Here is a 23,105-nt window from a genome sequence, read left to right as displayed (position 1 = left end):
ACAAATTAAATCTCTCTCCATCCTGCCCTATGCAGCAGTAATTTACCTGTATGCGCACACCATCCCTCTACAGTCCATACAAACTTGTGAATGAGCAGTGACTTATGCACAAGTAGTTTCCAATCACTAAACTCCATTAACAAGCAGTGATACTGAGAAGATTGAGCAGCCAGTGACCAAAGAAAAAGCTGCTGAAGATACAGTTAACTACTTGGTGGCATTTAAGCACAAAAATAGTTTGGGTGAGAACAAACTCAAAAAAACGAAAATGATGCACCAAGGAAAGATAAATGTGGAGCTGCTTGTTTCATTGGTATTTGAACATGAACTGTATGATGACAACAACCAAAATTACTGACAAGTTAATTCATTCATTATTTATTTATTTATTGCCATGTCAGCTACTAAGGCTATTTTCATGGCAAGAGCATTTCAAATTGCTGACAAGAGGGAGTTATAGAGAGGAATTGCAGATCAAATAGAATTCAATGACAAGTTTCATTTAACCTCTTTTTTTTCATGGCTTGTAAGTTTATTAAGTGCCATTTAACATCACTGAGTGATTTATCTCGTCCACACAGCTCATCGGCCATGGAAAAATTGAAGTATGAAAAAAAACATCCTGAAAAACACTGATAAGCTTGACGAAAATCATCCTGGTGTCCTTTATTTATATAAAGATATTGTATTCCACTTGTGTAACTACATTCAATGTAGTTTTGCTATATTTCATAAATAAATGTGCAGCAGTAGCCTAATAAAAGCCCATATAGTTCCATTTACTGCGTAATGTCTTCAGTCTAATAAAAAAGTGTTAGAATTGAATTGTGAAATCAGTATCGAGTAGGGATGCAACTATTATAAATTTTGGTTGCATGGTTATAGTCGGAGGAATAATCATGGTTTCATGATTATTATGCATTTATTAATTTTAAAACACTGCTAGTTTAGTAAAATCACATGAAAACTCCTCATTTTAAAGTGTTATTTATTGCTGTTCAGTAACCAATTAATACAGCTAGGGCTGCAGCTAACGATTATTTTAATAAACAATCTGTTGATTTTTTTTTTTTTTTGATTGATTAATCTTAATGACAAATAATCTCAAACAGAAGTTTTAGGTATCACTTAATTTTCTCATGTCATTTTTCTTGTCTAGTCTTGATTTAAGATTTTTTTATATATTTGAACTGGAAACGAGACAAAATTACTAAGTAAGAAAAGCTTTTTTGCAGTGCATACATGACAACAGATGGAAAAATGAATAATCCAAAAATAAATCAAATTTAAAAAGTGAAAAAAAAAAAATAAATCGTGTCTTTAGTCTTCCATGCAAAGTAACACCGCTGGTTTACTACTGTTGTTAACCCTTTCACTGGTGAGTTTAATATATTCAATCTGGAACTGGAAGTGGGTTTAGGCGACCATTATTTTAGAACATTCACCCTTAATGTTTTCATGGCGACGCATCATGTTTGTTACGTGACACACAGAGGCCACAAGAGAGCTGCATGACAGACGTAGTTATCCCTTTTATTTAGTTGTTTTTCCATTTAATTTAGCATTCACACGCTTGCTCATCATGTTCACATAAACTTGTGAGTGCATTGTGTTTTTAAAGGCAGTATAAATGATCGTGATCTATAACGTGAGATGGGATTCAGCACGTAAATTCACTAGTTACTCCCAAAATACATGGAAGTAAGTGGCTGGTGAACATGGACAAGAACAGATTATTATTTTCCTACGTGTATCTGATATAAATAAAACACATCGGAAAATTATATTTCAATGGATTAGACTTCCATAGACTGTCGTGTGTTTTACAAACTCTAAAATGTATTGTTTTACTAATACTTGAGTGTAATTGTCTAAAGCATCAAATTAGCATTTGGCGGTTAAAACACTGCAAAATTGTAATAATATGACACTACTTTCTCTGAGTGAGCCCCAGCCAACGTGCCAAATCCCCGTTTGATTTTTTCCTTTGCTGCTATGAGTTAACGTGCCAACGCTAACTTGTTATGCTTGTCAAGCTCGATAAAGAGTAAACACCAGCACCAGGGACTTTACGTTCCTCACTTCAAAACAGAACAAAAGTAGTATACTGTAGTGATTTACCCTACTGTTGAACTCCCTTCCTCCTCATCCCCGTCTATAAGGCACTGAACTCTGTATCAGTGTGCGAGAGAGACTGTGTTCACTCACCACCATGCTGAACTAAAGTGTTTTTTTTTAATAATCAAACATCCCCGTGTTGAGCGACAACGAATCGATTATAAAATTTGTTGCCAACTCTTTTAGTAATCAATTTTTATCGATTTAATCTATTTGTTGTTGCTGCCCTAAATACAGCACCAAATAATTCTAAAAACAAAGAATAGTCAATTTCTTTTTAGACTTAAAAATAAGAGTTAAACATAAGTAATAATTTTACACTGAAAATATACAAAAAAGAATAAATGAATAAAAAATTGTGTCCAACGTAAAGCTAAGCTACATATTAGCAAGGTATTTTCCTTTTAAAGAGATCAAATGTAGTCAAAGGCTGCTGAACCTCTGTCTGAAAGGCACTTTTGAGCAACTAAATTACACAATTGTTTGCTTGTTTGTTTTTATTTTGCATATTTTTTTCTCTTTGGTGTAGAAATGTGTATATTCTATACAAATTATGAAGCTGATCGGTCCAGTTGTTGTTACATGACTCGCGGTGCACTTGCAGCAGCATTCTTTCAACCGTATGGTGCGCGTCTCCATTGGAAATAACGAACGTATGCATGCAAAAGACGCAATATGTAAACAGCCCTTTGTTAATAGCCTCAGCCATAATTAATCCAGGGTGCGTGCGTATTAGCTTCGTTGTACAATCTCGGAACTTTAAACTAGTGCACAGTTGACATAACTTTTAGTTGCAGCAGTTTGCTTCTGTGCAGAAACGCAGTGTTAAGAGGCCTTTACGATTAATTAACCATAATAAAATAGTGAGGTTTATAGTGAAATCCATAAATCGTTGCGTCCCTAGTATAGTGAATCGAATCAAATAATGAGTACATTGTTACATCTCTAAAAAAAACTAACTAAAAATTATATGTACCGATTAAAACGTAGAAGAATTTGACATGTTGAAAAAATGTTTTAGTGGCACGCACATTCACTTCAAGTGCACTAATAGAGAAATTGCAGTCAGAGTTTTTAAAAATCAAACCAACCCACAATGTCCACACCCGAAAATCTATTATTTAAACAGTGTGCAGTGCATGTCAAACCATCACAAACTTTTTTGTTCTTTTTACTATGTGATAAAAGCTGAAGGCCTGAAGTCTGAACAGGACACTTCATGGCTAAAGTGCCAGGGAACTTTTTAATGGACAGGAGCAAAGGCAACTGCGGGGTATAGAGCAGGACTATGAACAAGAGAGTCACTTTGATCAAGTCTAAGAGAGTCAACACATCCCTCCAGACATCAACACTGATGAGGTCAGAATTTAAGGGCACTTCAGTTCTGCTCATCCCAATGCTCTGGGCTAACTCCGTTTATTCTCATTCTCCAATAAGATTGGAGAGCAGATCTATAGCAAAGCACTCCTGATTGGCTGGAAGGCCCCTCCAAAAATATGAGGACTGATTGGTTGTTGCTAAGCAGTGGGCATTGTGAGAATGAATGAGGACACTATGCAGGTCCCGCCCAGCCAAAAGAGTGATTGAGGGAAAGAGGAAAAAAAACTGAGAGAGAGAGAGAGAGAGAGAGAGAGAGAGAGAGAGCGAGCAGGAGAGAGAGAGAGAACATGGTGATAATAAAAGGAAGAATAGCAAATCCTATTTTCAGCATGTACAAGATCAAAGAGCAAGTATTCCACAGGCGGTTTAACCTCAGGAAAAATTAAAAAGCAAAGGGAACCAACACAGACCGGCGAGGAAAAACTGTAAAATTAATCAATAGTTTGTCTGACACCAATACAGTTTTGCAGAAAATAATATAACTGCAATTAAAAGTTCAACAAAACTGTGATGAAAATAAACTATTTATTGAAACTCACTCTTTTATCTTTAATTTTAATGTAGGTTTACTTTTACTTTCTATTTCTGCCTTATTTTATTGTTCTAAACTTGCATATCTTCATTTTTGAGATTGTCTGTTTCTGTTTGTCTAAATAAATCATGTGACTTTTTTTCCTTGCCTCAGGCTTATGACTTTTAGCAAGGCAAAGAAAAACATTAAATGATCATTTTAAAAGTCACAGTAGACAATAATATTTACATCCTTTTAAAATTGTGTCAGAACAGTAAATGGTGCTCCCCCTTTTGCCTCCCTCAACATTATTCCTGTAATGCTGTTTAACACACTTTGCACTTTACACACAAACAGATACTTAAGTGCATGTCCACACACCTGTGATCCCTCCCTCTCACTTACACTTACTCTCTCAGCTCCCTCTCTCTCTCTCTCAGAGGAAGTCAAGAGAATCTCAACCCAGACCTGATGTAAACAGACTGCATGGAAGAAAAAAAAAAGAAACAACTAGGGTATCTGAGGGGTTTGGTCCAATCACAGGAGGCTTTTCTCCTCCCACAGCCAATCAGGGCTTGGATGTGTTGCTGCACTTTCAATCAGAAACCACTCCTTTAAAAAAACACCAGCCAATGGTCATAAAAAGCCCACTGTAACCATGCCACAGCGAGCAGCTCTTATCAGCCAAGTGTGAGTTAGCAAGTACCACAGCAAACACACACACACACACACACACACACACACACACACACACACACACACACACACACACACACACACACACACACACACACACACACACACACACACACACACACACACACATGCACAATGGGGGCATGGGGAACACGTGGACAAGTTGTGAAAACAGAGGCACACCCCTGCAGAGAAGCCGCAGAATTCTTGACAGGTTAACTGAGAAAAGTACTTTGTGCAGACACAATTGTTCAACACAGACAGCATGCAGAGATCTGATACAGCAATTAAGCATTCAACAATGTGATGATTCAAACAGCAGTTTACTCAAATAAAAAAATTCCTTACTAGTCCTACCTGGCATTTAAAATTTTTTGCAGAACAAAGACCTTTTTTTAAGATTTAATCAGATTTGTTTTGTTTTATAATGTGATTGGACTGTATAGGAACTTAAGTTAGTGAAAATTAAAATTAAATTGAAAAAGGGGTGAAGGATTGGTGGAGGGAGGTCCTCAAGCTGTAAAACATTAATTGGAATTAAAATAAAGTTTTGTAGATGTTAGTATCGGTATTGTTAGTTGTTAAGATATCTATCAGCTAGTGTGCTTCAAAACAATGACAAAATTTGCGTTTAGAAGATATAAAACTGATATAAACATGTAAAGCTTGTAGTTTGGAGTATTGATTTTTTTTTTTCATGCCACCTCAAACTACAGTTTCTCATCAAATCACATGCTCTCAAGTATCTTTCATGCTCTGCCCTCTTCAAGACGCTTCTCATTTTTGATGCACTTGAGCTCAATCCCTCTCACTGGCAGAGTGGTGATAAAAACAAAACACTACTGGCAATTTTTTTTTTTAAAGGTAATGCACTACACTATATCCTGATACTAGAATTTGGTACCAATAAATACTTAAATTTTAAAAATGTCCATTTTACCCACAAATGTTGGAGTGCTGATGAGCACGTTCTTAAACACCGCTGATTTTTAATTGTGTTCACGTTCTCAACAGAACTGACTGGGATTGGCCGTGAAGGTCATTAGTTCACCAAACTCACCTCAGTAAACTTACTGAGTGTAACTACAGATACAGAAATACAGGAGCATTTTAAAGTCACAATTCATCAACAGATGACTTGTATGTCAGCTTATAGACAAACCAGTTGATCAACATGACTTTAAAATGCTCCAATGTTTCTGTATCTGTGTTAACAGGTTTGGGGAACTGATGACCCTGACTGCCAAATCAGTCATTGGACAGTCACAGTCAATAAACGTTTTTTAAAAATTCAGTATCGATTAGTACTGATCTCAAAGTAAAGGCCAATTTATATGTGTGCTGAGTGCATGTGGTAGGTCTGACGGTGCTTTGATAAAAAAAAAATAATAATAATAATAAAAATAATCATAATAATAATAAATCACACACACTTGTCCTTACCCAGATCTGTAATTGGTCGTCTTATTGTAACAAGAGAAGGCGGATTCAAAAGCTGTGGGATCGGAGAATTAAACAAGTTCATAACCTTAATAGTTTTTCTTTATGGTCAAATTTATTCCTGTGTCTTTCTTCTCTGAATGAGTGAGAGTTACAGTATGAGCTATTTCTGCAGTAACATTCCAAACAAAAAACAGCAAAGAAACTCAACACAGTTGAACATAGAAACCCCAATGGCTACAGAAGTACAAAATCCTCACAACGGCGTGGGCTACATGCAAGGTATGCGTTATGGACAATGGCAATCACTTGACAGTGCAGAAGTATAAATCAGGCTTAAGTGTGGTGCATCATACATTGTTATTGACTGAAGATGCACTAATGTATCAACATTTAATATAAAAAAATACACAAAAATAAAAGTAAACAAAACATGAAGAAAAAAATTGGGTCCAAATTTTTTTAAACATTTTAAGTCATGTGCAGATTTGACGCAAGTGAAACTCTGCAAAGACATTCAAAAGCGCTTGCATTGAGTTACAAACACGTTTTATTACGAAATAAATGGTAGTTGCTACTGTAGAACAGTGGAGGTTTCAACTCAAATCCATCGACCCAAAAAAAAAAAAATTAAATAATTATAATAATAATAATAATAATAATAATAATAATAATAATAATAATAATAATAATCACCAAGGCAGATATATTGGCCGATATTTGTCATTTTACAAATATCAGCATCTGCCGATACGTTTTGAAGTGTGTATGAAGGCGTGTATGAAGTGGAATTTTTATATTGATGGCTTTGCGGCTGGGTACACTGTGCTCATATTCTTCCCTTGTAGCCGATACAGTGGTGTCTAATAAGGATAGAAGTCCATCTAATAATTAGATAGAACTGTTTAACAAAGAATTTAAATATGAAAAATGAATTATAACAACTGCTTTAATTAGTAAGAATGATGTGCAGTATAAATTCACAAACCTTGTAAACTTCATCAGATCCAGCTGTGAGATCTTCTAATGTGTGCATTTGTATCCCACATGATCGTGCGTTCTATGCATGATGGTCTGTTTGTGCGGATGAAATGCTGACAGGAGAAGAGTGGGGATGTGGGATCGACAAACCTTAATCTTATAATTTTGAATTATTCTGAGCATTAAACATTTGATGCTCTGTACTGTTGACTACCACTATAAATCTTTGAAACCCAAAGAAATAGAAACCCAAGCTTAAAATTAACAAGTTAACATTATAGGTGAAATGATGACATTGTTGATTTTTAGATGGACTTTTCTTACTTTGGCAGTTACCATGATTATATTTATGGATGCATGAAACATGGAAAAGGTAGGTAGATAAGTAAATAAATAAATACACACAAAACACAAAACCATTACAGCCCAGCTGATACTGTATTGCACATGCATCTGACATGCTTAGGCAAAGTGTTGAACAAAATAAGAACCTCAGGAGAAGCCATCTCTTAAAAACCATGACATCAAGACTGCAGAATCCACAGAGTTTCCAAAACGAAGGGGATTTTCTGCCTAAGTGAGCACACAATAAAATATAGCACTGCAGTAACATGCAGAGCCCGGTTTGGAGAGTTTCACAAAGCGCTCTGCAATGAATTTCAAGGTACCGTCTTCCCCAGGCAACATCCGCAGTACACAAACACCATGTCCATAATCGTATATCTCGCAACATAAGAGTACACACTCCACAACATTCAACCCTTAGGATGTGCACCACAAGGAGAAAAAGTGCAGTCTCTGCATTACTTGTTGAATGTGCGGTGGACAATAAACTGCGTAAAAGTGTGTGCATGCTTATGTATAGAGAAAAATGAAGAAAAAGACGATCAAAATGTACAGGCAGTGTTTACCCAAAATATATGGCATCTATTAGAAAATCTGTTTTATCTTCCCCGAACTGAATTAAAGCTTTATTTCCCTCCAAAACATTTTCAAAGTATATACATTTTTTTTTATTTTAAACATTCTGGTAACTTCCATGATATTGTTTTGAGTAAACAATGCTTAAATCTTTTTTTTATTAATCTAAAAGCAAATCAAGTAAATCATTAAAATCAACCAACAATAAATGTAACAACTATTTTTAGGAGTTAACAAAAACACAACTTTTAGCTACCCTATGAAATTTGCTTAGGAGTTTAACGAAAATATAACTTCTAGCAGGCAAGAACAACTGTGGAACTATTCATTAAGGCAAGCTAAGGTAATGTTAAGACTTATGCTTTTCTTGAGTTTCTCCTATCCGTAAATAACTAAAGAGTAGGGCCAGACAGAATCTGCGGATATTTTTTGCTATTTCTTTAAAAATAAATAAATAAATAAATAAATAAATCTGTGGATTTACGCAGAAGGATTTTGAGAGAATCAGAACCAAAAACTTGATATACAAAATTTAAAAAATACCTTTTTAACGTTTATTTAATGTCTACAATGCAAATCCAATTACATTTACTTAACTAGTAAACACAGCTAGTCTATCATATAATATATCTCGGGATGGGTATATATAAGGTTTTAAAGGTTTTACTACTTTTATTGATACCACTTATCAGTTCAGTACTTTAGCAGTTCTCTTTTTTTAGGTTTTTAAAGAAAAAACTAAACTAATTGAACAGAATTAACAACACTTTATTTTATTATTACATTTTTTTATGTAAAATAAAACGAAACCATTAATTGTAAAACAATTTTTTTTTTCCTGTAAAAGAATGTGGAGAAAAGAAGTTTTCTGGAAAAAAAAAAAAATCAACATGTTTGCCCTTTCTAGCAGAAGTAGAGATATTTCTTGGTATATTGTGCTCCCTGCAGTTGAAAATACCCTCTTTGAGTAGCAAAATGTAGTTAAATGAGATAATGTTTAGGATTTTTCATTAAAATATTCACTAGGGATGTAACGGTATTGTAATACAATATTCATTTTTTTCGATATTACCGTAGTCGCATGACTCGGTAAAACTATAGGTCTTCTGAGAAAATTTGCTCAGGCGAATGAAGCGAACGGGAGGTAGCGAAAACTACAATTCCCATCAGCCAAGGCTTGGCCATAATCCCTTGCGGTCTGTTGTCGCTACAGATCCAGTAATGCGGAAATAGAGTGTGCTGCTAGAAGCGGGGATCAAAAAGAGCTGGAAAACCCTAAAGCGGGTGTTGTCGCCGCGCGCGTACTGAATATTGGTGTTGTCGCGCGAGTTCTTATCAGCTGTGTTGTCGCGCGCGTACTGAATAGCGGTGTTGTCGCGCGAGTTCTGATCAGCTGTGTTGTCACGCGAGTTCTGATCAGCTGTGTTGTCGCGCGCGTACTGTAAAGCGGGGACGGAGGGTATGTCGGGTCGCGGGGGCACTTTTGATCATTTTGGAAGGGAACTTTCTATCCAAGACTAAAAAGGGCATGTGCACTGCACAGGTTGAGCCCTGTGTGTGCACGTGCCTGCAAGTTGGGGAATACGACTAATAATCAGTCATGGGGACTGCAGAAACACAGCACACTGTTCAGATTGATGCAGACATGAGATCTCTATCTCACTCATGGTTTGTCCTCTCAAGTGGGGGAAAGACAATGCACAACGTTACCCACTGCTGTCAACCTGGGCCAAGTCATATCTCTCTTGTCCCAGAAACCTCAGTCCCAAATGAGAGGGTTTTTTTCTGTTGCAGGGGACATTGTAAATACCCAGAGATACCAGCTTTTACCAGATTATATTAATATGATAATTTTCCTTAAAACCCATATCTATCTAAGTGAGTGAGTGAGTGAGTGATTAAATGTTGAATGTGATGAGTTTAACGCTACTAAATTGAAACTTTATTTTTTTACATGGTTTAATATTTTTTTGTTATTAAAATTGAGGTTCCTGTTTCAAAGCTTACAGATAGATGGCTAATTTGTATGTCATTGACACTTTTGGCACTTTTTTGGAGTATTTTCATAAGTTTAGTTTTTTCCTGTAAATGATTCAATAAATATCGTACCGTGACATTGATACCGAGGTATTACCGTACCGTGAAATTCTGATACCGTTACATCCCTAATATTCACATAAATGACTTAACAGTGTTTTGGAAGTCCACAGTTTTGGAGCATCTTGCAATGTCAAAATAGGCTATTTATTATTATTTCTTAATAAGCATAGTTTATTATTGGGCTATTGATATGCTATATTCATAGATACAGCTGATGTAAAGTAAGTAATGTTTATTTAGCAATAATCCTCGAGTATCGATAGCAGAACAGTTAACGTCAGAGCTCATCAATACGTCAGCCTTTTATAATGTAGCACCAATATCGATAAATACCTAGTTTCGGTACCTATCCTTAAATATATCTACTAAAAGATAGAAAATATTACATTACAAAGTGAATTATATGAACATTTGAGTCATATGAACATTTTCATATAAGCCATTATATTACTGAAATTATTTAAAGAATTGAATAATATAAATTTACACACATTTACAAGTAAACAGACTCGATGGGCCAAAAATCTGCAATAATCTACGGATTTCTGCGCGTGCAGATTTCATGTTGGCCTGCTAATAAGGTTATTGGTTTTTGTATAATTTGAAGTGTAATGTTATTTGGTTGTTTCGTTTATGTTTAGTGCTTGTATTTAATAGTGTTTGTTCATGAACTGTGCAATTTATTAAAGTTAAATTGTATTAGTCAAGATTAAGTGATTTATTTATTATATTATTTGTCACCTTAATGTGATGATTTGGGATTAATTTAATACAGGAATACACTGTTGAAATTTAATGTTGTATGTTTTTTAGTTCTTATGTCTGGTATACATATAATGTCTTTCAATCTATGTTGAGAAAGGAGGAATTGATGTGAAACACACCAGTTAGTAGAAATAAAGACTCTTGCTCATTTGTTGCTGCAGGGAACTACAAACTAAGGTTTTAACTTGTATAGCACGCACAAAACTACTGATTCAAAATTCTCATAATATTTCTGTAATAAAAAGGTTTGGAACAACTTAAGAGTGGGTGAACTATCATTTAAAGGGTAATGCCACCCATTGAAGAAAGTTGCACTCATTATACCAATCTATTTGTGGTGGTCTCTTTCATCATGCAGAGTTTTTCTCCATGTATTGATTAAAGCATTTACTCAGTGTGTCTGAGTGTGTGTCTGAATGCCTAATCTGTCCTCTGACTCCATGTCACGTTCTGACACGCCCAAGCTGCTATCACCATGCAGAACTATAAGCACTTCTGCCATCTCAACTGACCTTGCTAAGTAGAGACCATCTTACACCAATTTGCACTGCAACTCCACGGAGAAGCACTTCTAGCTAGTATTAAATACAATGATATTTAATACATTATGGGGCACTTTTATCATATTACAAAAAGCTCCTACACATGCAAAAACAACACTATATAACACAAACTACAATATCACACAAACTAATTCCTGAAGTCATGATGTGCAAGTCATTGTCATTTCACTCCTCTTTAACTCTCATCATCTCTCCCTTCTGTTTCTCTCACTCTCTCTCTCACCAACACGCGCGGTGCAGAGAAATCAAAACTCTGTCACATGGTGCTGCTCTATTCCTATTGGACAAGTCCTGGCCTTGATCTAGGTGGCTGATTTGTTGTTGCTAAGCAGTGAGGAATCAAACTACAGGAAAGCCGAGCTCTTGACTGCAGGGTCCTAGAGCCTCCGGTTTAGAGTCTCGATGTTCCCCCCGTTTTACTTTCTCCCTCCTCGTCTCCCCAATCTCTCCTTCTGCCACACCTCTCCCATCTTCCCACCCATTGCTGCAGTGCAGTAAGGTGTGTCCTCTGCAATGAAGAAACAGCTTTAAAGAATCAAACCATAAACAGAGGAAGAGGAAATCTCTCAAGTTTAGAGTCAGCGTCACCACATGGCTAAAAGTAACCACATTGATTCCCCCACCTTTGTTTATTTTGATGGTCTTGAACAACTTGAGATCTTTCAAAAGCACTCATGTGGAAAAAAGTTTATATTAAAACATTTTAATAGAGTTTGTTGGGAAGATTTATTTCAGAGGGATCAACTTTGTTTTTGATCATGAGATCATATGACATTAATCTGACAGTCTCTTGCTAGTTATCTAACCATCAAGACAGACCAAAAAGCAGCCCACGACAACAAGCACACGAACTCTACCCTTTCCTTCCCTCCTGCTGCCTCTCTCTCTCTCCCAACTCAAATTCTGAGCACTTTTTCCTTTCACTCGTCTAATTGGCCAACAAGTTTGCCAGCTCAGCTCTTCTGATTGGCTGTTGCTAAGCAGTAGGCAGTTGGAGCTAGACGTCTGGCAGAGTTTGCACCAGGCAGCTGAGAAGCGGCATCACCATGTGTGTGTGTGTGTGTGTGTGTGTATCAGGGAGGGCACCTCGAGCGAAGTGTTCCTCCCAAAAGGTCCCTCAGGAATCACCAGGAGTCCAAAAATACACACACTGAGGCAAAACTGAGCTACATTAGTCTATCGCCCATACCTGGATCATGTTCTCCAATGGAAACACCAAAAGGAAGATGGAAAACAATTAAGTACCACAAACTAATTGACTGAAAAGCTTGTTTCCAACAGTCTTCTAAACGGTATTTACTGGCATCAATGGTTTCAAGAAAAACCCATGGAATTGATCCAATGCACAAAAAGACTTTTATAATGGGACATTTTTTTTATTGGGCAGCATGGTGGCACAGTGGTTAGCACTGTCGCCTCAGAGCAAGAAGGTTTGGCTGGGCCAGTTGGCATTTCTGTGTGGAGTTTGCTTGTTCTTCCCGTGTTGGCATTGGTTTTCTTATGGTGCTCTGGTTTCCCCCACAGCCCAAAGACATGCACTATAGGTTAACTAAATAAACTAAACTGACTGTAGTAGTATACAAGTGTCTGTGTGTATGGGTGTTTCCCAGTACTGGGATGCGACTGGAAGGGCATCCACTGTGTAAAACATATGCCGAATTAATTGGCAGTTCATTCGAAGGAAATTAAATGAACGAATAAGTGAATGAATGATTGAAATGCTCTTGTATTGGTCTTCACACTCAAAAGTAGAAACCAAATTGATTCTTCCATGTATTCCCTCTGCAAAATCTTCCAAATACCCTTGTAAGAATGTAATCTTTGCTCAAACGGTAGTTTTTAAAATAGTTGGTTGGTTTGGTTTGTCTGGAACATGGGTTTTCAGACTGCCCCAATGGTCACATGAGTGTTAGGCAGTCTGTAAAATGTAAAAGTAAAAAAATAAATAAATAAATAGATAAAATAAAAATAAAAATAAAATTATATATATATATATATATATATATATATATATATATATATATATATATATATATATATATATATATATATATATATATATATATAAACCAATTAAAATAATGTTTTTGTAAAGATGTGCACAAATACATAAATATATACACATTAGTATATATTAGGTTGAAAATATATATAGAAAAGTAGTTTATTATTACCAGAAACAAAGTTTCAAAGTTCAAATTATTTATTTTATATTACATTTAAAAATGTCAATGCCTAATACCCAAAGATATCCATGTATACAATACACCTAAAGCAGGGCAATAAAATCAGTATCAATATTTGTTGACCAAACACCATTGTCAATAAAAAAAAAAGTTCAGTATGTAGTTTCGGTTTGAAGCGCTATAGTTTTATTAAAATGTGGCAGCTGAGCACATGCCTAGAGAGGAATGCCGATAAGCTTGGGGTGTAAGTCATTTCCAATGGAGGCGCGCAACTTGCACATTGGGCAAATGACAGCAACGAGCACATGGTGTGCAAGCGGCACACACATGACAAGCACACCATTTCTAGGTACACCTAGTTAAAAAACATCAGGGGCCTCATGTATCAACGCTGCGTACGCACAAAAACTTTGCGTACGCCAGGTTTCACGCTCAGAATCGCTCACGTTTGGATTTACTAACAATGAACTGAACGTGGGAATGTGCGCAGCTTCACGGCAGCTTTCTGGCAGGCGTACGCACATTTTTTGTGCGTGTCTGTTTTATTTCCATTGGCGACTCCTAGAGGCAGTTGTGTCAAATTCCTCTCTACAAAGTGTCTGAGCCTTGCAATGGCAGCTGTATGAGACGGGTTCATTTAGCAGGTATATAAGGTTTCCATACCATACAGTTGACTAGCTAAACATTAAAGCACAATTTGCAGCAGTCGCCTGTTTTCCCAATGTAATCTGAGCGATCTACCGCACGCTCATTGCTATAAAGACACTATCTGAAGATGAATTTGCATGCGTGAATCAGAAACATTTCCATTCAATAAATGTGCAAATAAAATATGATGCACAAACTTATTGATGATTCCTACTTGTCTTTCTCATGATAAATAGTGGGCAAAATCTGATATGTAGCGGGGAAAAAAAGAAGAAAGAGTTCATCAGACGCTGGATTCGAGCCGAGTTCATGCTCGAACGTGTCAATACATGATCACATGCGTCTTACGAGGTGCGCCACTGAGACTGCTATGGGTATTGCAACATTTTACAGATATAAACCACACTATTTCTTTTTTTAATGCACTCAGTGCGATGTTCAGACCCAACTGTGTTAACCGCATCAGCTAAACTCTCCCACTCTATTTTTTTTTTTTTTTTTGTTAATTCCAGAGAACAAACTTGCAAAGAACACCGCTTTTCTCCGGTCTACCTCCGAAAGCAGCACCTCCAATTCACATTCTGTTCAAAGTTTCTCTTTTTGCTTGATTTTGCCATTGTTTTTTCGTTGGGTTTTTCCATTAGCATAGTCATTAGCATATTCATACGGGGGAGGAGGCAGGGAGGGGTTTTGTGCTCGTGCATGTTGCGCTCAGTTTCACGTTCATTCGGATGTACAAAAGAATATGCGTGAGATTCGGCGTACGCAGTGTTTCATACATCTGAATTTTTTTCTGCGTACGCACATTTACAGCTTTGTGCGTACGCAATGTTTTAGTAAGATTTCCACGCAAGTCTTCGTACATGAGGCCCTTGAACTTTTGTGAATGCCACAAGCACACCGTGATTCATGCAAGTAGAACTAACCAATCTGCTTCACACTTTGTATGGAATATACACATTTTATAAATAATGGTAGACTAATTACCTCAGACAAACACCCAAACACTTCAGACATTTTTTCTTTTCTCCATAAACTTGTATCAAAGCTGCAGCAATAGTTTATCCATTTGTCATCCTCTGAAAAAAACAGTTGATGGTCGCCTATTTACGAGAGACTTGGAGCACATAGAAAATGGAGAAGGAAACATCGCACACACACACTTGTCAATTCAGTTCAGAATAACTATCTCTGATAATTTTTTCTTCTGGAAAAAGTCTTATTTGTTTACTTTTGGCTAGAATAAAAGCAGCTTAACTTGCCTTTTTACCCTAACTTGCGTAGCTAACCCAATTAACCTAGTTAAGCATTTAAATGTCACTTTAAGCTGTACATAAGTGTCTCGAAAAATATCAAGTAATATATTATTTACTGTCATCAAGGCAAAGATAAAATAAATGAGTTATTAAAACTATTGTGTTTAGAAATGTGATGAAAAAAATATTCTCTGTTAAAAAGAAATTGGGGAAAAAATAAACAGTGGGGCTAATAATTCTGACTTTAACTGTATAGCTGAATAATGATGTTAGTTCCTTTACTTGAAAGCTCAAATTTAATTATCATAATTTGTTTTGTTTACAGAGATTGAAGTTTACAGTATTATTATTATTCACACCTCACAGTTGTTGATCTACCTTTACCATTGCACACACATTGTAACATGTTACTCATCAAGTTTAAAAGTCTCTTTAACACTTGTTTATTTAATTCTAAAGAGATGAGATATTTAGTTTAAATATTTTACTTTTTGATTATTAAAACTACTTGCCCTAGTAATGTTGGTAAATTTAAAAAAAAAAGTGGTTAAATAAAATCTGATTATTCCTAAAAAAGTATTTAATAATTATCGATACCGAATGATATGAAACATGATAATTTTTTTTTAAGATAAAATTTTGCCTTGTTCCTGCCACCACTGAACTGGCTAGACTAAACAACAGACAAGAGTTGACGAGAGCATCTTTAGCTCAAGTGTTCCCCACGATCTCTGCTTTTGTTGTGAGTATATCTCTCCAGGGTTAGACTCCCATTTGCCAGTCGACCATGCTGTGCAACACATAAAACTGTCCCAGGAGAACACCATCCCCCAGTAAAGCTGTTCCATGTCACGGGGAAGGCCTGAGGGTGTTGATTATCGTCGCCTTGTTACTTAGAAGTGAGCGCTAAGGTTTGGTTCGAGCGTTCATGCATTATCAATAAAAGGCAGACATTTGTTTGTTTATTCATATGCGATCGACGGTTGCTTGAACAGCGCACATAAATGCATGAGGTGGTTTGATATGGAGGATCATAAGGGGGGGGGGGCTCGCAGAGGTGTGAGCGGGTGTTTTATCTTGGCAGCAGGTGTGAAGGCAGCTGCTACTCTCACCCCTGTAGAGAAACCCAACCAATGCAGTGTTAAACACACTGCACACTATTCCCTCGAGTGTGCATGACACATATAACTATGCCACCAGAAACAAAGACCAGCCTCTCCTTTCAGTGATGTATGGCTACTGTCAAGATAAAGTCCTGGCCACTTCACATTAAAGCAGCATCTCTGTAGTAGCTGTTTTTTTTAATATGTGTAGATAGATAAAACATCATCGTGCTGACCATTTGTGATGCATCATGTAGTGCATGGAAAGTTGAGTTTGATATAAAAACAAATGCTTTTTTTCCTGTTACTAGGGAAAAGGTGTGTGGTTAGTGTGGAGTTGGAAAAGACATGGATGTTACTTCTGAAGTAATTTCCCCTATAAACTGAAAACAATATAAGACTTTTCTTCATTAGGCTGTAAATATGTAATGAGGTCACAGTACTTTAGAACACGAGCAGCCCATTCAATTTATCAACTGTAGAGCTGAGGTGGTCGCACTTACTGCCAGACGGGTGCAATTAACTGCTGGTAGTTATGCTGCTATCAGCAGTACCAGACCAAGTGCATGTCTCATTCATAATTTTACACAATAAACTGCAGATTTTACTTTTGAACTTTTGATTTAAAGCTCTAGCTCATGCAAAAAAAAAAAAAAATCAGTTTCATGTGGTTCCATACCTACACGGTTTAGACTAACTAACTAGGTGATTTAGACATTTATGCATACATTTTTAGGTGAATTAGGTCTAGGGCTGCTCAATTTATAATTTGAGCATTGATATCGCAATGTGATTATTCGCAATAGACACGTAGCAAGATGTATGCAATGTTGAGTTTGTATAATAATTAATCGTTTCCATGCATTCTTTTTTTTTTTTGATGCCTGGAATTGTATAATGATTTTAAAAGCATTCAGGCATAAGAAATTGTACCTCTTGTGACTTTAAAATGTATTAATTTTATTGAATTATTATTTATTAGACTCGGTAAATGCTAAAAACACTTTATTTTGTTGTATCTTTTTCTTGATTGTATTTGTAGATCATTATGCATGAAAATACAACACGTGCAAATACAGAAATGCACTGCAAGTAGCACATACAACAAAGAAAATGTGTCAGAGAAATTTATAGATTGCTTATTACATTTTATTGAGATACAGTCCCACTGCAGAATCATCCCTATTGATCTAACATTATAAATACTTTCCAAAATAGAGATATTAAGTCACCTGGTGAAATAGTATTCATATCGCAATATTAAAAAATTTATATAAATCACAATGCTAGACTTTTTCCCAATATCGTGCAGCCCTACATTTGGACTAATTACATAGGTGATCTAGAGATGTATGTATACATTTTAGGTGAATTAAGTCTAGGGTTGTACAATAGATCATTTGAGTATCAACATCGCAGTGTATGTATCCACAACAGTCACATCGCAGGACTAGATTACTTATTAAAGTGAATTGATTTTTATTTATTTTTTAAATAATGAAATGTGTAAGGTGACAGTGGCTCAGTGGCGCAGCTGGAAGGGCATCCTCTGTGTAAAACATATGCTGGATAAGTTGGTGATTCATTTCGCTGTGGAGACCCCTGATAAATACAGGGACTAAGCTGAAGGAAAATTAATAAATGAATTAATAATAAAAGTATAGTAGAATACTAATAAAACTATAAGCAAGTTATAGGTTAATCAATTAATTTGGTTTCACAAACACATCTGCTTCACTCCTCCCTGAAAATAATAACAAGGATGTTTGTAAGCATTGATATCAGGATAATAATTTTTTTTAAATCAATCTATGCGCATCATTAAGCCGGATCTTTCATTTTGCGTCAACTGTCAAAAAGGTGTTTTAAGTGGACGGTGCAATGTAACAGGAATGTGCCGCTACACTGTCGGCAGTAAAAATAAAAAAGCAATCTAACAGCAATGTGAAAGGTAGATCTAATACAGCACCTAAAAGCTAAACACTCAACCCAATATATAGAGCTAGACCAGAACATTCCATTATTAGAATATTCATGTGGTGGGAGATCATTTTATTTTAAATTGAGATTCAAACATACTTTTTCCCCCATGAATACCTGGCGTTCCTACAAAATGGATATGTCCATGACAAGGGGCTTCTTAATCTTCACTTTTCTGATGAAAGAAGGCTGTCTTTTTAATTCCATTACTGTCTTTTTAGCCTATTACCATTTGTTTTATTTAATTAGTAAAATGTATTTAATTTTCTTTCGATTGTTTGTTATTTAAAATGTGTGACGCTGTTATTGAATGTGTGCTTACGTGTTCTTTATTTATTACAATTTGTTGAACTTCATTCATTCATTCATACATACATACACAATGGTGTCTGCCATTTTGTTCATGTACATTAAATGATATTTGACTACTAATCTGCAACTTTTAATTTCAAACACAGGTGTTTTGATGTTATGTTTGTGCAAATCAAGAGCTTCGGCTTTTCACTTAAGAGCTGTGACAAAATTTTAGCTTGCAAATATTAATACGCCAAGCTCTCCTATTAAGATTTTCAAGACTTGCTACTGACTTACCTTTGTGTTTGTCACCACCAAGTCAGAACGCAAATGTGCTGATGGCATGTCTGTCAGAGTGAACAAGGTGTGCAGATATACACATCTACATATGTTGGCAGTTAATTTTTGGATTGGACATACATTTTTAGTCCTACCCCATTCCCTTATATAAAAATTAATTTAGATCACTTAAAGACTTTCAACCAGCACCAAAAAATATAGTTCATGAAGACAATTGCAACTTTAAAAGGCCTACCGTTAACACTGTCAGCAATAACTCATTTTTGATTTTGCAATGACTTAATTGGTAGGAAAATGCAACTGTATTAAAGCATTTAGCGTCAATACTGCAGTGTCTGTTTTCAGATAATAGAAGCGCTCCCAGTGTGAGGTATACCACTTCCAAGCTGTTCAGTAGCTTCAGTTTACTCATTCTGTATGTTTCTTATGTCCATTTTCACCAATTCAACAATGCACTGCACAGTGATGCTGTGAAGATCGTAAATGTCACAGTATCATTTACTTTGCATTTGAAATTTGTGAAGCACATGCGTTTACGACAATATTTCAACTTCACTTGGCATGCACTTATGGTGCTTACACGACGTATTAACTCAAATCAATGTGAACAAATGACTGTTTGAATGAGAAGGTTTACTTGCAGTCTTTTCTATATTTCAACACAGCAGGCACTTGCTAGTTTCACTACAATCCTACAATTTAAATGTAAAAGGAAATAAAATTAAATATAATTCATTGATTTTGTTAAGTGATAAATACATATTTTTTTAATGCACTTTTTTTTTTAAATCCATGGCATAAGTTGACGACATAGTCCAGTCTGCAGTGGATTTTTTAAACCCTTTAAACATGCACCTAGCAGGAAAATAAAAGTAGCTTATTGGGTTGAGAGACTAATAGTTCCTCATCATTAAATGACTAGGATTGCACTAAATTTGATTTGGGACATACCTAATGATAACTAATAAAAATGAGTCAAAACTAAACACAAATTTCACACAAGACTATGTGTTGACAAATTAAAAACAACAACAACTACAACAACAATAATAATAATAATAATAATAATAATAATAATAATCATTATGAGATGGACTAACCATTTATTTAAATTTAATTTAGTTTTTTTTTTTTTTAAATACATTTTTATACGTTGTAATGTATAAAATTTAATATAATCTAACTTTTAAAAATATGTTTTGGAAGTAGAATAAGGACTCTAATAAACTATTTGAACTTTAATAAAACATACTGCATTGTAAAAAATTATTTATTATGAATTCAGTGCCAAATAGGTCAAACGTCAGACTGTCAAAACTATACTTAAAGGTTCAGATGTAAAAGAGCTGTTAATATTTTACATTCAAAGGTTTTGAAGAATTTGAAGCAGTCAAACTATCTACACCCTGAAATTCCCGATGTGAGATTTTCTTTTGCTCATTTTTGTGGTATCTGTCTCTTCAGGATGTAATCATTTTGTTTCTCTAAATTTTACCTGTAGCTTTTCTAAATCCATAAATGTCTGGGCTAGACTCTGATCTTGCAAACTTGCTGTTTTTAGAAAAATCCTCCATGAATGGGAGCGCCACATCGATGTGACAGCAAGCCGATGGTAAAGCAAGGTGTGACACTGTTTTTTTTTTTTTTTTTTTTTCACTGCAGTAAAGAAGATCATGAGTTCTTCAAGTACTGTGACGTATCTGTAAAAACAACATATCCACCGAATTCATACAGGAAAACAAATCTATATTGCACTATCAATATATTCAGCTAGAGCTAAAGAAAAACTTCATTTGGAAAAAAACTGACCTTGAAGCACTTGAGGTCTTGTTTAGAAAATATCTTAGAGCCACAACATAGCTCCAGGCACAATCTGAACTTAGTTTTAACACCAGACCTGTCCTAATCGACATTGACTCTTTCTAAGGTGGGGCAGACAGAGCAGAGGGCTCGGATGCGATGCGGTAACCCACTCTGAAAGGAAAGTAAGCGGCGCAGAACGACGAACTCCAGCCGTAAACAAAAACAAAACATCCGGAAAGTTTGTGCGCGCGGGGAGACGCGTCTGGAGCAGAGGTTTATGAGTGCGTCAGCTCAGGCTTCGCTGCCTCCAAGGACCGCAGTCCACTGACGGACACCAGCTGTAGGATAAACAGCTGATGTATGAAGAAAATAATATTCCCTATACACCGCTAAAGCTAAAAGTCCACAAGATGACTCTCCTATCATGATCTGTTCAATCAAACCTTCTAAACTTCAAGTGTGTTTTCAGATAATACTCAAGTCGTTCTCCATCAGGGTGACGCGCGTCTCACGCCCACATCCAAAACACTGCATTGACAGAAGCCATCCCTTACGATGCTTCAACAGTAAAACAAGTTTGTAACTCAAAAAAATAGTTATGCGTATATAAACGAGGTTGTCGACATGTATGAGGTGCTCTGCAAGTTTATAAACAGAGATAATCGCTCTGCACTCGGCTGTCAGTCACCTGTTTCCCCATGGTAAAAGAAAATGTCTCGTAAACTTATTCTAAATATGACAACATCGAATGAGACAACTCTAGGGAAAGTCACGAGGATTGTAAGGTAAATGTTTGCTCATATTTACTGTCTATTAACTAGTGACACAGGAGAGAGAGGTCGACTCGACTGCTGCAAACATCCGCCCATCACGAGCTCTACTCTGAAGAACTTCGGTAAAGTTGAAAACACTGCTTTGAAAGCGACAAGGGAAGCTAAAACATCATGCAACAAACTGGAAACTTCTGCCGTGATTTGACAAAAATGGCTTAAAGTTAAGTTACCTGCGGTGCTTGTGGAAGTTTGCATCGGTGTCTCCAGACGGTTCGTCGCTGTCTCCGGTCGAGCCATAATCGTCGTCCTCTACTGTCACTTCTCCGATGCCAAGGGCTCCTCCGACGTTGTCCAGGGGCCGCTCCATAACGGCAGCATGTTCCGCCGCCTCGGTGTTCGGCGTCGGGGCCACTTCGACTTCTCTCTCAGAGAGAGACTGAGTTTGCAAGGTGGCCGTTAACGTTCTCAAAACAAGCAACAGCAGAAGAGATATGCACACGTTTCCAAACTGAAACCCCCTTTCCATTGGGACAAGTGGCACATGAGTAGTTAGGCAATCACATACCAAAATATTGAGTGAATTTAAAAACTAGTCTATAAAAGGCGTTAGAATTAAACTTCTACGTTAAGCTATTAGATCTTTCTGTTGTCCTCTTTTAACGTAAACATGCACTCTACAGCACCATGTTATTCCCTTTATACTTGACGTTCGCCGTGCCGTGGTAACGTCAAGCCCCGCCCCTTACCCACACGCTCATTGGCTGTGAATAGAACCAAATCCCTGTAGTGTGCGCTGATTGGTTTGGGCGTTTGTCAATCTTCAATGCTCGTCTACTAAGCAGATTTTGATTGCTTCCTACAGTGCAGTCAGTTGACGTGTTCTGCGCTCCATGTGGTTCGTGTGATTGGACGATTGTCTTGTCACTCGAAAATAGAGGCGGGGGGATTGGCAGCCTAGAGCGAAAGCGAAGCGGTTATGGACGTCTTTAGAAGTTTATTATTGGCTACAGCGTAGGGCTTTAGCCAATTATAACGTGATGTTGAAACAAATACGTTTCATTGGTATATTTACGGAAGCCGCGAAAGAACTCTAGTCAATTGATTGGTCAGAAGAGCTGTCAATCTAAACCAGCGCTTCTGTGATTTCTACCAGAGGGGCGTCGGTATTTTGTTTTGAGCGCATTTGATTGGATACAAAGTACAAGGATGGAAATAACGACGTGGCTGTTTGTTTGCGGATAAAACGTAAGGTCATGTTTGACAGTTTCATTTCCGGGCCTTTTAAAA

General features: G+C 36.4%; 1 protein-coding gene across 2 annotated transcripts in view; it reads right to left on the bottom strand.

Moving 5' to 3' along the window:
- Positions 1 to 22,489, bottom strand: part of eif2ak3 (eukaryotic translation initiation factor 2-alpha kinase 3) — a 59,372-nt gene extending 36,883 nt beyond the window's left edge. For both annotated transcript variants that reach the window (XR_012389203.1, XM_005156585.6), the window contains exon 1: positions 22,049 to 22,489. Coding sequence is in view for 1 of the 2 variants with exons in the window: in XM_005156585.6 (XP_005156642.3) it covers positions 22,049 to 22,344 (296 nt within the window). In the remaining variant the exon portion in view is untranslated. The remainder of the gene's footprint in view (positions 1 to 22,048) is intronic.
- Between the last annotated feature and the right edge of the window lie 616 nt (positions 22,490 to 23,105).

Source organism: Danio rerio, chromosome 13 (assembly GCF_049306965.1).
Source record: "Danio rerio strain Tuebingen ecotype United States chromosome 13, GRCz12tu, whole genome shotgun sequence".
NCBI lineage: Eukaryota > Metazoa > Chordata > Actinopteri > Cypriniformes > Danionidae > Danio > Danio rerio.
This window is presented reverse-complemented; position numbering and strand designations above follow the sequence as displayed.